Below are 17158 nucleotides of genomic sequence, written 5' to 3' on the forward strand. Positions count from 1 at the left end.
TGGTGTGATGATCCAAAAATCATAAATACACCCTTGAATGCCATACGTGAGATTAAAGCTATAATTAAAACAAAGTGAGATGTATAAAAGCAAAAAGACGAATGTAAGTGTAGCAGTGCTGTCGAAGTGTTTCTCCTTCCTCCTCGGAAAATATTGCTGAATTCAACACGTTCCTGTGAAACATCATCTTCAACAAAACTTCTCCTTTTTTTTTTTTTTTTTTTCCCCTGAAACTAATGGAAAAGGGTTGCAGGAAAAAAACCCTCATCCAGAGCTATATAAACAGCTGTCTCTCTCCTGTGATGGGTCCAGGCTGCCTGGCTGTATCCCACCACTAGCTCACACGGCTCCCCATTCCCACTGCTCCACATTGCTCCAACCCTGACTGCTCCAACCCTACTGATAAATTGCATCAGTAAATATACTGATAAGTGCTGGTTATTTCCAGGTTTATTTTGTCACTGAATGCTGAGTTTAGGCTCTGGAAGCAATTCCACCTTAACTTTTTTTGGGTGCATTTGGCTGAATGTGGTTTCACCCCACGGTGTGCAGGAGAGAAGATACTTCGCTCAGTGTTAGGGACCACACGTGTGTGTGTATGAGCCTGTGCTACAGCCGTGCCAGCTCATGTCACTCAGCAATTAATGAGAAACTTCATTAGAATGAGAGGATGTTGGATTGTGTTTGTACAAGCAGACAGGGGCAATCTGCAGTCTCTGAGGTCTGTGTTTATGTATTTTTGGGGATGACCTAAGCTGTGTTTTGCAGTGCCTCCACAGAGGTGCACAGAGGTGAGATGCTGAGTGTCAATGACCCATTAAATGTCTGTGGAGGAGTCCATTTCAGACCCGTTCCCCTAAACTCCTTTGCATCCTCGTTCCATCAAATGTGCAAGACTGAGCAGGAGGATCCGAAACTTCATGTTTCCACCCCAGACCCAACCACAGCAGGTCAACTTTTTGCCCAATGCAAGGTCTCCATCCTGACTTGGTTTCTGGCACTGCACAGCCTGGCCAAACAAGCAACACCAATGAAAATGCTCTTTATCCATCACTATCGTGTGCTGGGGCTGCTCCTTTCCTGGCCACGGCACTACCTGTTTCATGGCAGTAGAGGTGCAGGGCAGCAGGCTGCACTGTGGGCTGGATTTGAGCCCATGCCCTATTATTTTTCGCACAGTTCTTGCCATTTGATAAATGAAATGAGAAAAATGTTGGTGAAGGTGCTGAAAGTGAGGCACATTCGTTCCTGTCTGATAAATTTTTCTCAGGTTCTTTCTTCCTCCTCTTCGATCCTCCCTGCCCCTATTTCTTTGCCCTGCAGTTTGCTGTCCTATAGTGGGAGTGAGACGGCATGATATCTCCCTCTGTTCAAGACCTGTAAATTTTATATAGCTAAATATACTGTGGATTTGGTCTGGGGGTTTATTTCTTTTATTTTGTATTTTTCAGGTGCATTGGCACCTCTCATTTCCTGTTAGTAAGTCAGTTTAACTTATTTAATAAGGGTATCATAGAAATCATAGAATGGTTTGGGTTGGAAGGGATCTTACAGCTCATCCAGTCCCAACCCCCTGCCATGGGCAGGGACACCTTCCGCTAGACCAGGTTGCTCCAAGCCCTGTCCAACCTGACCTTGAACACTGCCAGGAAGGAGACATATATTCACATATAATTTGCAAAGGGTTAACACATGGCTGATGACACCGGGCAATTAGAAGGTTGGTTGTAAACACATTGTGAAGCCCCTGTGATGTCCTTCTCTGTGTGCCACATGGAGCTGGAGCTGCTCCCATGATTTCAGCATTCACTCACTGTGCGCTATCAGGACTGATGCTAACTTCCCACCGCATTGCTGTCTGTGGGGGGAATCTTAACGCATGTCCAGGGAAACAAGTTGCAGGCTCCTGGGCTATTAAAAGCCTGGCAGTCTCTCTGCAAAGCCCAGTGCTTGGAAAGGCACTGCTGACGGCTCCTCTTTATGAGGTTTATCTGCATCCCCAGTGCAGGAGGAGGCATTGTGGAGACTCTAATCAGTGCGAAACAGCTGAGACAGCACAGCTCTGATTGCAATGGGCAGATCTTCCGTGGTGGCAAAGCCTGTTGGTGAGTGAAGCCAGGAGCCACCATGTCCCTGTCTGAGGGATGGGATCGAAATGTAAAAACAGCCCCAGCCTCCCCACTGCCCCCCATCCCCTGCATGCCCGCACGCAGACCATGAATGCCTCGACAAGCCGGCCAGGTTGCCTTACCCAGGGGAAAAATACACATGCATCACAGGCAGCTTAATAGAATCAGGCAGATTTTGTTTTGCTCTCAAAGGCGCTGGGCTTCCTGGGCTGCAGCTGTCTGCTCGAGATACCTATCACCAGCACCAGCTCTGGGCCTCAACCCTGTCCCTTACCAGTAGCCTGACTGCATCAAATATATGGTTTCCATGAGGAAAGGAGGTGGAAATAGATAGTTCTGCTTTCTGGGGTCTTTTCATAAATCCCATAGCATCCCCTCTGCAGGGATTACCCAGGGGCTTTGCATCTCTGAGACGGGTCAGTGTTTAATGGTAACGCAGATCCCTTGAGCCTTTAGAAGTGAAGTATTGCTGGATTTATAAATTTGCATGCTCACAGACATAGTCAAATCATGATCGATACTAAAGGAGACTCCCCAGTGACAGAAACACCCAGTATCAGACCAGTACATTTCTGCGACTTGATGTCACATACCAACCTGCAATAATAAATGAAATTACAGTTTTGCAGGGTTCACCTGGGGGTGTGAAGGAAGTGGCAGCACTTCTTTTAATGAAAAACATCCAGCCTGCTTCAGAAAATGTATAAAAACAATAAATATAACTGTAGAACTGAGAGGGGGGAAAGAGGAAAAGCTGTGGAAGTGAGAAAGCTGCATTGAGGCGGACGTGATGAGTTTCCCCGCGGGTTTCCGCTGTGTTGGAAGGGTGGAAACAGCAAGCAGCCGAACAGGTTCAGCTCTCCACATGCCTGCATCATCTGTTGGCTTTCTAAAAACAAATTTATACCTCCTCGGTTTGAGACCATAGCATGTTAACACCATCTTCCAGCTAAGGGTTTTAGGTGGTTTGTATATAGCTGTTAAGCAATCTTCCGTAAGGGCTTTTTAGATGAAGATGATCTTCATGGTGCGGGTAGGGAGATGAGCTGTCGCTACCGGTGTTGCTGAGCTGTATAGCCGTGGGGAACACAGCAAATCCAGCTCCATGGTGGGTCCTTGGCATCATGGTGTGAAGCCACGGTGCCCATGGCAGTAGTGGAGGTGAGGCAGACCAGCCAGGGCAGCTACCTATCTGTACTCGTGTTCTGACAGCATCAGGAATTAACAAGCACAGATTGGAGGGTCATGAGGATGATCGGGGCTGGAGCACCTCCCATATGAAGACAGGCTGAGAAAGTTCGGGCTGTTCAGCCTGAAGAAAAGAAGGCTGCATTAAGATGTCAGAGCAGCTTCCAGTATCTGAAGGGGGCTACAAGGATGCTGGAGAAGGACTCTTCAGCAGGGACTGAAGCGATAGGACAAGGGGTGATAGGTTCAGACTTACACAGGGAAAGTTCAGGTTAGATATAAGGAAGAAGTTCTTGACTGTGAGGGTGGTGAGGCACTGGAACAGGTTGCCCAAGGAAGTTGTGAATGCTCCATCCCTGGCAGTGTTCAAGGCCAAGGCTGGACAGAGCCTTGGGTGACATGATCTAATGTGAGGTGTCCCTTTTTAGACTTGGATTATCTAGGCTGAGGCATTAGCTGCCTTTGGGGCTTAGCTGAGGCCAAGACCATGTAAAGCAGCCTGGCCTGTCCATGCTGAGAACTTGAGTGTATGGGTGGGCAGGCTGAGAAAAACAGCAGACCTTGCAAATATGTATGGTCAAGAGAAGAGCACGAGGAACTGACGTAGAGAGGGCATAAAGGCAAACATGGGGAAGGAGGAAATACATTGTTCTCTGCTGCGAAATAACTCAGTTTAGATGCTTTCATTGAGACAGGCGTCTCTGATTTTGGTGACATTTGGCCTCAACCAGTTAATGAGAGCCTGCACAAAACTGCAATAAGTTGTCTGCTTTGCTGACACAGATGTGACGCACTACTCATCTCAGAGCTGCTGATCTGATGTTGCTCTAAGCTGTCGTCATCTGCCACAGCAACAGCACTTAAATGAAAGGAAGAACCAACAGGACAAGGAAAGAAGGATTTCTGGCTGGTGGGCAGCCTGACAATGAGCTCAGAGAAACCAGTGCTTCATGGCTTGAAATATGAGCAGCTGGAGCTACTCGTGCCCCCAGGAGGAGCATGTCAATGGGCCTCACACAGCAGGGTAGACCTGTCCTCCTGGTCAGCAGGCTGGACATGAGGACATGTGTTTCCAGGTTGGCCTCAGGTCAAAAGCCTCTTGGGGCCAGTGAGGACTGCGTTACCTCGTGCAGCAAGGACACTGTCCTTCTCCCTCCCTCTTCAGCTAGAGAAGAGAGGTATTTGCAGCAAAGCTGATGACCCTGCTAGGTTCCTTTGGGGTAGGCCACCAAAAAAAACATCCAAGTCCTGTCAGACCCCTCTTCCTGAAAAACCAAAGTATCCCAAAGGAGAAGGAGGATCCTCCTGTAGAATGAGGACCAAAACTCAAGCTCAGTGAGCTGAGAGGAGGTCTCTGCCTTGCTGATCCCAGAGCAATTTAGCCTTCCTGCAGCCACTGCTAGGGAATATGACTCGTGGAGGGTGCAATTAGCAGTTCTGGAGTTTGATAGGTTTCACTAAACCAGACTAAGGCCTCCCAAGATACAGCAAAAGGCTGGAAATCCTTAGCTAAGGTTGCACCAGACATCAAGAGATGAGAGACAGGCTTTTTCTGCTTTACTTTATTTTCTGCTTTATTGCTACAGAATGTGTCCCAGTAAATGTGGGGGAATATTGCTTAAGTTTCAGTCATGTCACTCTAAGCTGATTTTGTCTGAAATACACTGGTGTCACAGGCTGGTGTGTTTGGCTGTGCAGAGGGACTAGCATTTTTATCTGCTCTTGCACCTTGTTTTCAGGCCTTGTGAAGACCTGGAGATGTAAAATGGCTCACCAGTAGCAGCTTTCCATGGGGAGGAATCCATGGCCATTAAAGGTTGAGCAATTCACCATGAGTTGCTTTGCAAGTACCCAACAAACACAGCAGTTAGGAGACACCTCCCCAACTATGGTGTTGCTCAGCTTTAGCAATGTGCCAGGGTAGCGCAGAATCCCCATTTCATTACTCAGCCTTTACATGTCTGTGGGGTACAGCAAATTGGTGACAGCAACAAATATGACCAATACTGGGGGAGTGGGGTATGTGGATGACTCTTGGGTCAGGGTTTGCAGCTCTGTCACCGAGGAATGGCAGTTCTGACCCCACCTCCTCTGATTTTAATTGATAACACAGTAGAATCACACTGTTATCTGACAGCATGAGAAATTATCACCTTAAGAAGCGCTGCTGCTGGTGGCACACATATTTGTTACCCACTGCCTCTCTCAGAGGGGCGCTGTGGAGGATTAGCTTGCATTTAAGAGGTACTGTAATTACTTACACGCGGTTTTGCAAACCATTTTTTTCTGCTAGGTCTTCTCCCGTTGTTTCCCTTGCTGGTATTTGGCATGCTTTGTGCATCTTCTGTTTCCATAGGGGTATGAACAGAAAGCATTCGGGGCTCCCTGAGCTGCTGTGATGGACTGGACCTGCCTGCTGGCAGACAGGAGGTGGAGCAGAAGGGATCTGGGTGAAGAAGGCATGATGTGCATGTCTTGGGATGACACTCAGTGTCTCCTGGTGCTGTTGTTTCTGGATATTTTGTGCTATTCCCAAAGATTAAAAAAGAAAGAAGAGGTTTTTAGGAAGGTGTTCAAAACACTACAGAGTAGATGGCCTGTTCTGGGGCTGATCCTCAGCAAAGAGGCACCTATAATAGCTTCACTTGAGCCATCTTCACCTCGGAGTTGACTCTTTCCCTAGTTGAAGAGCCAGAAGTTTTACCATGATGCCTGTAAATGCTCAGGGAATGTAGGAATTAACATGCCGTATTGGGCCAAGGGCCTCCCCAAGCAAGGATCTTCAACAAGGCACAGTCCAGCGCCAAATGTTTTGCAAAAGGCTCCACTAGAGATAACTTTCACACCTCGTTTCTTCTTCATTTCCATCAGTTTCATGGCTGGTCTCATAGCTGTCCCTGTCGTGTTTCCTGCAGCCACCTTCTCCCTGCATGTCCTCACAAGGATGGGCTATTGAAGGGCCTCAGCAAAGACACATGGTCTTAATCCCGGCCCTCAGAGGTGGAAGGTCTCATTCATGTTCTGAAGTCAGTGAGAGGCATTTTCTTAAAGCAGAGATTATATCCTTGCCTATGAGACATATTTAGACAGGCAAAGAAATACCTTGAATGGCTTAGAAAGTCAGCAAGCTTTGAAAACTTCAGTGAGCTCATAACCCATGAAATGTATGTTGGAAAACAGTTGATTTTTTTCCCATTTTCTAAAATGCTGAGGCTGTATCAGAGAATCATCAAATGGTTTGGGCTGGAAGAAGCTTTCAAAGGTCATCTAGTTCCAACCCCCCTGCAATGAGCAGGGACATCTTCAACTATACCAGGTTGCTCAGAACTACGTACAACCTGGCCTTGAATGTTTCCACGGATGAGGCATCTACCAACTCTCTGGGCAACCTGTGCCGGTGTTTCACAATCTTCACAATGAACAATTTCTTCCTTACACCTAGTCTGAATCTCCCCTCTTTTAGTTTAAAACCATCACCCCTTGACCTATCACTACGGGCACTATTAAAACTTTTCTTTTCTCTTTAAGACAGGAAAACCAAACCAAGCTGAAGCGGTTTTGATTGGTACACACTTCAATTTGGAGCCAAAAAGGCACATTGAACTCAAACATATGTTTTGGTTCCAATGTTCTTTGGAGGAGAAAAACTATTAGTCAAAAATCAATATTTCCCATGTAATCAATGTTAACTGACCTGTTCTCTTTCTTTTTAACCCTTTTAGCAGAGGAGAAAACTGACGTTTGCCCAATTCTTGCCCTGGATGGCCAACCACTGTGCTGGGCTACCCTGGCCACCACTGGCCCCTGTGACGGCCGTACTCTTCTCTTCCAGGTGCTCCGTTTCAAAGGTCTCAGCATCCCCATGCTACCTCCTGCCGGCATTTCCACCTGGGTCCCCAGCCTCAGCTCCCCACCGACTTCGCCCTGCCCCACGCGGTGCAGCCCCAGCCAGGGCTGACTCCTCACATGGCCCCCCCGCACCAGCACAGTGGTCCCCTGCACCAGCCCCTGGCGCCGGTGCCAGCCCTGCCCTTCCAGGACGTGGCCGGACCCTCTTTCCTACCTCAGGCGCTACACCAGCAATACCTCCTCCAGCAGCAGCTCCTCGAGGCACAGCACCGCCGGCTTATGCCCCATCACAGGTAAGGGGAACCTACTTGTCCTGTAGGATGCTGAGAACCTACCTTCGCCTTCACTTCAGTGAAGTGGCTCCTGCAAAAACCTGAAAGTACATAGAGACATAGAATCATAGAATCAAATAGGTTGGAAAAGACCTTTAAGTTCACCAAGTTGAACTGTTACCCCAGTGCTGCCAAGGCCACCACCAAACCATGTCACTACGCAGTTTGTGAACACTTCCAGGGATGATCACTCCACCACTGCCCTGGGCAGCCTGTCCCAATGCCTGAGCACCCTTTGGGGAAGAAATTGTTCCTAATCTCCAGTCTAAACCACCCCTGGTGCAGCTTGAGGCCACTTCCTCTTGTCCTGCCACTTGTTACTTGGGAGCAGAGACTGGCCCCCTCCTGGATCCATCCTCCTTTCAGGTAGTTGTAGAGAGCGATATGGTCCCCCCTGAGCCTTCTCTTCTCCAGACTAAACCACCTGACGTCCCTCAGCCGTTCCTCATCATACTTGTGCTCCAGGCCCTTCACTAGCTCCATTGCCCTTCTCTGGGTGCATTTCAGAGTCACATGCTGGTAATGTTGGGTTTTCTTCACAAGTTCATTGTGTACCCCTGAAATGCATCCACCAGAAGAGAAGATGCAGGGCAAGCTGCACTTGCAGGTGTACCTTTCCCATGGGGATGCAGAATGCACTCATCTAGTATGTCCCATGGTCACCTATTATTGTTACTTGCAGGAGAATCATGTTGGTAACTGATGTTGCAATGAACCTGTCGTTCATGGCAGAGAGAGCAATAGACTGTAGGTACGAGCTACCTCCTCACAGCTGCTATTTTAAAACCATGTCAGAGATTGTACCCACCTGTCCCATCAGGTTTTGCACATGAAGACCTTGCTTCTCTGGGTCTAGGTAGGCTTCCCAGCTCTAAGAGGGAATGATGCTGTTGACCTGCAGCACATTCAATCACAGAAAGCAGCCTAAATTCAGACTGGGCTCATGACTGCAGAGAGAATTACTCAGCAGAGGTGGAAATGGATGCCTGGCCTTGTCCTGGTTGTGTTTCTTGAGAAAGGGGTTTAGATAACATGTAGGAGAGGAGTGCTTTTTTTGGAAACATATGGAAGCTATTTGTGGGTTGTACCTATGGATCAAGAATCAGAGGATGAGTCTTTGTGATAATGCTTCATTTGGAAAGAATGCTGCAGATGGAAAACACTTTCTCTCCATGCTCTTTCTGCCTGAAAAGTGTGTGTTCTTCCCATCCTTGTTTTGTTTTCCATAAGCTGGGGTTTTAGGTGGATTTAATGATTAGTTAATAACTGGGTAGCAAATATGTGCAACGCTGAGGTACTGATGATACAAGTGTTTATCTCTTAGTCATAAGCTGAATTCAAATAAAAGCACAGAGCATAATTCCAAGCAGAAGCTGCTTTGGTAGATGCTGTCAGTGCTACGTTTGGAAGTGGGTTGTGGTGTGGAAAAGGTCAGGAACATCTTCCCTGGTCCCACATCCTGTTCCTGAAAGCTCACCTGCATCAGAGGAGGGTGTCAGAAACCTCACAGGTTATAGGCACGAGATCCCAGTAATGGGAATCTGGGTTGTGTCTTTAAAAGTGAAGCCTCTGAGCTGTGACTGCATGAAAATTCTTTATCTAGCTGTTGTCTGCTGCATTTGCTCTAGTGTTTTCCCATAGATTTGTTTTGTGATTGCTCCACTCGTAAGTGGGGACTTGGCAGGGAGCAAGGGGTATGAGTCTGTAATGCAAATCCTGCTTCTGCATCCACCTTGTCTTTATCCAAATAGGGATACTGATCAAGCAGCACATGTGCTACCCCTGGGTAATTCAAATAAGCAATAATCACAAGAAGAGACTCAAATCCTTAGAAAAACCTTGCTACGGTTTCTACCATTTTCCTTTCCCTGCCTGCAAAGGCAGCAGAGCTGAGGGAGAAGGAGCTGGATCCCAGCCTGGCCTGTCCATCATCTAGAGAAATATTGGCAAAGGCCAGCGAGAGTAAATTCTGCTTTCAGTTACTCCTCAGTAATCCTGTTATGAATGAGGTTTCCCAGGAGTTTATGGACTGCATGGGGAGATGAGACAACCTGCAGCTTCTTTATGATGGATAATGGCTGAAGCAGGGACACGTTTTATCTTGTCTTGTTTATGGGGCTGGCGGTGAAAAATAAAATAGTGCAAATGGCACAAAGCTGCTGAGGAAGAAGCTGTTCAGTTTCCTCTTTTTATCTCCATGAGAGTAATAGCATCTCCTGTAAAGTGAGCATATGCGGATGCCACGGGGGTGAGGGGGAACGTGGAGGTCTGCATTATGTCTGTGGTGACCATGAGTAAATGACATAGCCTCTTCCCATCAACCCTGACACCTGCCTGGACCCTTTTCTCTTGAACACACAGAATCCCAGACTGGTTTGTGTTGGAAGGGACCTTAAAGCTCATGCAGTCCTAACCCCCTGCCACAGACGGGGACACCTTCCACTAGAGCAGCTTGCTCCAAGCCCCGTCCAACCTGGCCTTGAACACTGTCAGGGACGGGGCATATTCACAAGCCCAACCATTTGGCTCTGTCCCTTGGTTCATTGACGCATACTCTGAGCAGGAGCTGTAGATACCAGTGGTGCTGCGTGGCTCACTCACTCTCTGCCTCCTCACCACAGGCGGGCTCAAGAGCGCATGTCTGTCCAGCCTCATCGCCTACACCCCAGCTTCGACTTCAGCCACCAACTGCAAACTCCACAACCCATAGGGGCCCAGCCCAGGTATTTAGCTGAAGGCACGGATTGGTAAGTCTTCCACATTTCACTAGTGTGTAGAATGATGTATTTGAAAAGTGTTGGAAGGGTGCAAGTGTTGGTGAATGTCACCATGGATCAGGGCTTCATGGAAGATAATGGTTCAAGTCAACAGATGCAATGTGGGGAGTGTGCAATGGGAGACTCATCTTTGGAGGGCCACCTTGGCTAAAGCCCTTATAGAATCATAGAATGCTTTGGGTTGCAGAGGACCTTAAGATCATCTGCTTTCAACCCTCTGCCAAGGACAGGGGTGCCTTCCACTAGATCAGGTTACACAAGGCCCCATCCAGCCTGGCCTTGAACACTGCCAGGGGTGGAACATTCACAACTTCTTTGAGCAGCCTGTTCCAGTGCCTCACCACCCTCATAGTAAAAAATTTCTTTCTTATATCTAACCTAAATCTCCCCTGTTGAAGTTTAAACCCATTACCCCTTCTCCCGTCACTAGAGTCCCTGATGAAGAGTCCTTGACGAAAAGTCCCTCTCCCACATCCTTGTACCCCCTTCAAATACTGGAAGCCTGCTCTGAAGGCTCCATGCAGCTTCTCTTCTCCAGGCTGAACAGCCCGAACTTTCTCAGCCTGTCTTCATATGGGAGGTGCTCCAGCCCCTGATCATCCCATGGTCTCCTCTGGACTTGCTCCATCTATACACATGTATATGATAACATTGAGGTGTTGATATTGCCCATAACTCTTCATCCATGGACATAGCATCCAGCCAAGCATTAGTTTCCTCCGGGGGCTTTACCTGCTGAAGGGCACAGCCAGGGTCCTGTAGTTGGTCCTCTAAACCAATGTCTCTGTCCAAACTAGATCTGCTGGTGTCCACCAGGCACTCAAAAAACAGTGTCCACAGCTTCTTCTGTGGTCTAGATTAGGGAGCACCATGCTGGCCTGCCCCACAGGGTGGTGTGAATGAATTAATAGCTGTTAATTGTTCTCCCAATTTAGTGTTTGATACCCTGGAACAAATGAGCAGGGAATTGACCATTTCATTTTCAGAGCAGGTCTTGATCTCTTGCGCAGTTAGTATTAATGGGATCCTATTCGAAAGAATAAGAAAATAAAAACATTATTCTGAGCTTATTAACTGAAGAAAGTCCATTCTGTTCACCGAATGGAAGAAATAGCATGTGAACATGTAATTAGAGACAATCACAATGAGTATGCACAAGGGAACCAAAATAAAATGGCACAGGAAATCTTAATTATGGCATTTCCTAACATCTGAGCACTTCACTCTGCAAATGGAGAGTCCTTTTAACACGGGGTGGGGGGGTTCCCCCTCCAGGTTATAATACACAACCTAAGGTATGGCCAGACTCTTCTGCCATTTTCTTCTCAGGTGTTCTCATTACTGATACCACTCTGGGCTGAATTCGACCAAGATGACATTGTTCAGATCATTTTGCAAAGCAGTTCATGTACCATCTGGATAGAGTCATTCTTTCTGTCTCTCTTTCGCTGCAGAGTGTTTAATTATAATCATTAGAAGGATCTGATAAAGCATCACTTTATGTTCCCCTCCTCCTCCCTCCTTTCCCCTCCCTGTGTTGCTCCATAGCCTTATAAAACCAAAGGAGTAAGGATGACAGAAATCATATACTGTGTATATATATTTGGGTGAGTCACTTCCCCTTGGGGCACATGGAGAGTTTTGCCCAGTGTCAGATATAAAAACTTTGCTCTAATGTGTTACCACTGCATAAGCAGCAGCAGTTGTAGGCACTGTTGTGAGAAATGGGGATGGAAGGAAGATCTGAACATGATCAGTCATCTCACATAGTCCAACCTTGATTAAAATCCCCTGGTGAAGAATAAATAAACTCCCATTTGGTTCCTTAAATCATCTTCTGCATACGCATTTAGTGACGACCATTCAACCTGTTATCCTTGGCTTGCTGGTTGTTGGCAGACCATGTACCATAAGCATCACAGCTCTTGAACCTCACATCCGAGCATCAAGATGTTGTACAGTCATCCACATAGCACAGACTAGAAGATGATGGTTGATTTTGGTTTTCTTCACCTAATGTGCTCTGCTTATTCATTCCCAAACACTGAGAAAACACTGTTTCACGCAGTCTTCTGCTTTGGACTCTTCTGTAGTACCACAGCACCACTTCAGGGGCCTCAGCATCTGATTATAAGGCTTTAGATGCACCCATGCACAAACAGCTCAGCAGTGCTGTTAATGCAATTACTTGTGCAAGTTAATAATGGCCATTCATCTTTGAGAGATCTCTGCAGCCCTTGATCTCAAAGCACTCTATGGATTATTGCATCTATTTTTTAGACAGTGAATATGGGAAGGCAGAGAGAAAGTGGTCAAGGTCATGCATCAGGCCACTGACAGGGCTGGGAATGGACCCAAAGCCTCCTGATTTCCAATTGAGCCTTCCATCCACCTGGGACCAGTCTTAAGCAATTGGATAAACATCCAAAATTGTGACACAGGAGCTGGAAAGTGCCCAGTCCTGCGACTTCTCACCCTGGTTGTGCTCCTGCCAGTCACCTGCTGTGTTTTATCATCTGCCGGGTTTTGTCTGTCTAGCACATGGCTAGCACAGGGCCAGCAAAGATGGTCCCTCTCTTTGCTTCACCTCAATGCGGAGTATCTTATCAGGAAGTACTAGAGCACACGAACTAGTGCCTGGTACGCAGGCGGTTCTGGGCAACAGATTCCTGCATTTGCTGTCCCTTCATATCTATTATCTGCTGTTGGGTGAAAGCAGTTTCCCAGCTGCTGGCGGACATGTCTGGGTAGCTCCTAACAAGCCGTGGCACTCGCTGCTGCTGTCCTCCACAGAGGGAAAGGGAAGTACGAGGCTGAAACGGGAAGCCACCCCTGTGGTCTAATTAGCTTTGCTCTGGCAAATGTGAAGACAATGGTTATTAGAGCGCTAGCTTTTGTAATTATGATAAAGCGAATGATGTACTTGTTTGCCGAGACACTCTAGCTGGACAGATGAGGGATCAGATAATTGGATTATAGACAGATGAGCTGTGTTAGGTCTTCTCTCATTCCCTCCACAAGGCATGGGGATGGGGTTGCAATTTGTCTCTGCATGCTGGATTGGGCAGAGCTGTGGTGTTTGCCAGGATCTTGGTCATGCCAAACCCTGGGATTGAGCTGGATTATTTTTCTGGAGGAAAAATCCACCTAAACTCACCAAGATGAGCCCCTAGCTCTGCTTGCCCAGGCCGGAATGAATGCATGCAAGTCGGACCATTGGGGATGTCCTGCTCCATTGTCTAGTGGGAGGTGTCCCTGCGTATGGCAGGGGGTTGGAAATGAAGGATCTTAAGGTCCTTTCCAATCCAAACCATTCTATGATTCTATGATTCTATGATTCATTGGTGCTCGCCTGCTGGTTGTGTGACACCCTTTCCTATGACAACCTCATCCATAAATCTCTTACCTTCTGCACAAAGAGTAGTTCTGGAGCTTCCTGCGACTGGCTTCAGTCAAGGTGCAGTCTCCCATGCCTCCCCAAGTCCTACCATGGTGTGGGCTGGGAGATCTCCAAGGAGAGCACAGGCACAACAAAAAGCCCCCAGACGGTGCCTAATTGGCTCCTAACTACTCTGGATGATTCATTGGTGTGTTCCCTGAGCAATTAGCTGTATTCCTGCAAAATATTCAAGGCAAAATGTATTGCTTGCAGTGATGGCAGCACAGGGAGGACATGGTCTGGCTGGGCTGAGTTGCCGAGCCTGGGTATTGATCAGAGCCACCAACATGCTCTTGCTTTGAAATTAGCAGGCTGAGTCTGTGCAGCTCTTGGCCCTGGCTAAGACAAAACCTAACTGGCATAAAAACAACCCCTCACTCCTTTGTGCTAGCCCAGTCATGGAGGATTGCCCAAACTGGAGGAAACTCCCTTCCAAGCAGTAGCATCACCCCAGGTTGAGGAACCCACAGCAGCCTAGAGCCCACCAGTGGACTCTGTGTCCTGTGAGCATGACCTGACTTGGGATAAACCATGCAGTCAAAGCTATAGAATCATAGAATCATGAATAAACCAGGTTGGAAAAGACCTTTAAGATCATCAAGCTCAACTTTTACCCCAGGACTGCCAAGTCCACCACTAAACCATAACACTGAGGGCCTCCCTCCATGTTTTTTGAACACTTCCAGCAATAGTGCCTCCACCACAGCCCTGGGCAGCCTGTTCTGATGCCTGACCACCCTTTGGGGAAGAAATTGTTCCTAATCTCCAGTCTAAAATCCATATCTTCATCCTTGTGCCCACAGGGACCTCAGTGTCGATGCGGGACTGACTCACGCCCAGTTCCAGGTCCGTCCGGTCCCTCAGCCCTATCAGCATTACTTAGCTACACCTCGAATGCACCACTTCCCCAGAAGCACATCCTCGACACAGATGGTAAGTGAAATGCTTTTACCAAGAAATGTTTTATGCATTGTCTGCCAGAAGGCAGTCAAAATAAAGGCTGCTATCTTTCTATCACCTGTTTTCTGTGAATCCCACTTATCTCCAGCCATGGGAGGGAGTGTCTGAAAGGATAACGTCGCATCGTTGCACTTTGGATTAGAGACAGGAAAGAAAAGCTCAGCTGCTCTGGAAAGGTTTGGTCCATTACATGTAGCACCATGCTCACAAGTTGGTTTGAAAAACTTGGGCAAGATGTGAGAGACTCAGCAGTTATTACTTATAATATTATTAATACCGAAACAAATTGTGGGCTCCCAGAACTTTTTGTATGCAAAAGATTGGCAATAGGTGACTCTTCCCAGGTCTCAGCCCCCAAGGACCATCCCTCATCACATCATTTCTCTCTACATCAGCCTTGATGCCATCTGTAAAGGTTTTGCATGACCTCTTGCGCAGGTGGAGATGGGGTTTGATGAGAAGATGGGCTGACTGGGGTCATTTTCTGGCCCTTCTCTTATCAGGGTTCTGTATTTGGAGCTGAGCCATGCCAGGCACTTCTAATCCTTAAAGCATCCTCAGAAATTAACTTGTGCCTGTAGTTGAACCCTGACACCTGTGTGCTACAGCAAGGAATAAAAAAATCAAAGCTTGGATGAAGAGAAATCCACCCGTTTAAAACGAAATAAAATAAAATCTCTTTTTCAGCTAATCTGTGTTGAGAGTTTGGCACTGCAATGTTCTAGATGCAACAGGAATTATAACAGATCATTTATTCAGAAGAAATGCATGTTCTTAGTTAGCATTTATAGGAGATTTATTTAATCAAACCTAATTTTTTTGGTTATTAAAAGGCTTCCATTGAGGGAAGGTGTCAGTCTACTCTTTCATTTTCAATTTTTAAACCACTAGATTTAAATCAAGGTACACAAGGGATATCTATGTGCAAGTACAGGTGGCTTTATTTTTCTCCCTTGCTTCTTGCAGGTTGTTCACAAAATCAGAAATTACCCTTATCCTCACCTGCAGTTACTTGCTCTTCAGGGACTGAATCCAGGCAGGCACACATCCGCCATGCAGGAGAGCTATGAAGTACGTATCTTGGGGGCTGGAATTATCATGTAAATTTAAATTCTGGGAATCTATGCAAGCTCTGGCATAAACTTGTGTTTTGTGGCCTGGCAGTTGCACTGAGTCTTAGAGCAATTTTAGTAATAGTGGAAGCAAAGTTTGAGTGGGTCTGGTAAAAGCTGGTTTACTCCAAAGAGCCTGCATCTGGCTCAGGTTGATTATGACTAGGAAGTCATGTCATGGGGACATGACATAGGGATGTCATGTTGGCCATGTCTGCCAACAAAGAAGAGAAGGCTCCAGGGAGACCTTAGAGCAGCTCCCAGTGCCTGAAGAGACTACAAGAAACCTGGAGAGGGGCTTTGGACAAAGACCTGTAGGGACAGAAAAGGGGGAGTGGCTTTAACCTGCCACAGGGGAGACTGAGATGAGCTCTTAGGCAGAAGTTCTTCCCTGTGAGGGTGCTGAGGCGCTGGCACAGGGTGCCCAGAGAAACTGTGGCTGCCCCATCCCTGGCAGTGTTCAAGGCCAGGTTGGACACAGGGGCTTGGAGCAATCTGCTCTAGTGGAAGGTGTCCCTGCCCATGGCAGGGGGCTGGGACTGGATGTGCTTTAAGGTCCCTTCTAACCCAAACCAGTCTGGGATTCTATGAAAGCGCTCCAGTTCTACAGGGTTTTTTTCTCAACAGAGCTCAAATTCCACCCTAATTTCTGAATTATTGGATATCCTGCTCTTTGCCTTGAGTCTTTAGTTATCAGCCCAAGTGCCAGGGCTGAGATCCATCATTTTAGCATGACTGGTTTGGGGTTGATAGTCATTTCCATGAAGAAAAGGGCAGGAGGGAGCCTTGGTCGCCAGCAGCTAGGGTGGATTGGTGGGACCTCGTGGCTGGGATCAATGCTGATGGTGCTTTGCCGCTGTTGCTGTGCCACAGGAGCTGCTGCAGCTGGAGGACAGGCTGGGCAGTGTGAGCCGTGGCGCTGTCCAGAACACCATCGAGAGGTTCACTTTCCCCCACAAGTACAAGAAGGTGAGATCCCCAAAGCACAGCATGGCCAACAGCCCCTCTCAGTTGTCCAAGTGCTGTGAGCACAGAGCGCACAGAACGAGGGTCTTTGGTGGGCCGCAATCCCCAGGTTGTCAAACTGGTGGCCATCAATCAAAATATTCCCCAAAATGGGTGAGGAATGTAAAATCCAGAAATGGTGCTTTGATATCTTGTGGGCCTCCCGTCACTTTGCAAGGGGTATCTCCTCTATTGGAGCTGATCTCCTGCCTGCAAGGAGGTGGTGCCATGTTTCTGGGTTGTGCTGAGTAGAAAATGGGCAAAATTCTTGTTTGGGTAATAATTTCACATGTTAGTAATTTGCAGCTGGGCAGTTAGAAGCAGAGATGTTGCACTGCCCACATATGAAGTGAGTTGACTCCTGCTG

At 47.5% G+C, this 17158-nt stretch overlaps 1 protein-coding gene across 3 annotated transcripts in view; it reads left to right on the forward strand.

Annotated features, from left to right (window-relative positions):
- The window catches only part of RNF165 (ring finger protein 165), a 50566-nt gene that overhangs the window by 27243 nt on the left and 6165 nt on the right, over positions 1-17158 (forward strand). Inside the window, exons 2-6 of one of the 3 annotated variants that reach the window (XM_030470218.1) lie at positions 7150-7459; positions 10120-10245; positions 14518-14647; positions 15641-15745; positions 16660-16755. In XM_030470218.1, coding sequence (XP_030326078.1) covers positions 7150-7459; positions 10120-10245; positions 14518-14647; positions 15641-15745; positions 16660-16755 — 767 coding nt within the window. The remainder of the gene's footprint in view (positions 1-7149; positions 7460-10119; positions 10246-14517; positions 14648-15640; positions 15746-16659; positions 16756-17158) is intronic. The other 2 variants (XM_030470219.1, XM_030470220.1) reach the window with 2 other exon arrangements.

Source organism: Strigops habroptila, chromosome Z (assembly GCF_004027225.2).
Source record: "Strigops habroptila isolate Jane chromosome Z, bStrHab1.2.pri, whole genome shotgun sequence".
Taxonomy (NCBI): domain Eukaryota; kingdom Metazoa; phylum Chordata; class Aves; order Psittaciformes; family Psittacidae; genus Strigops; species Strigops habroptila.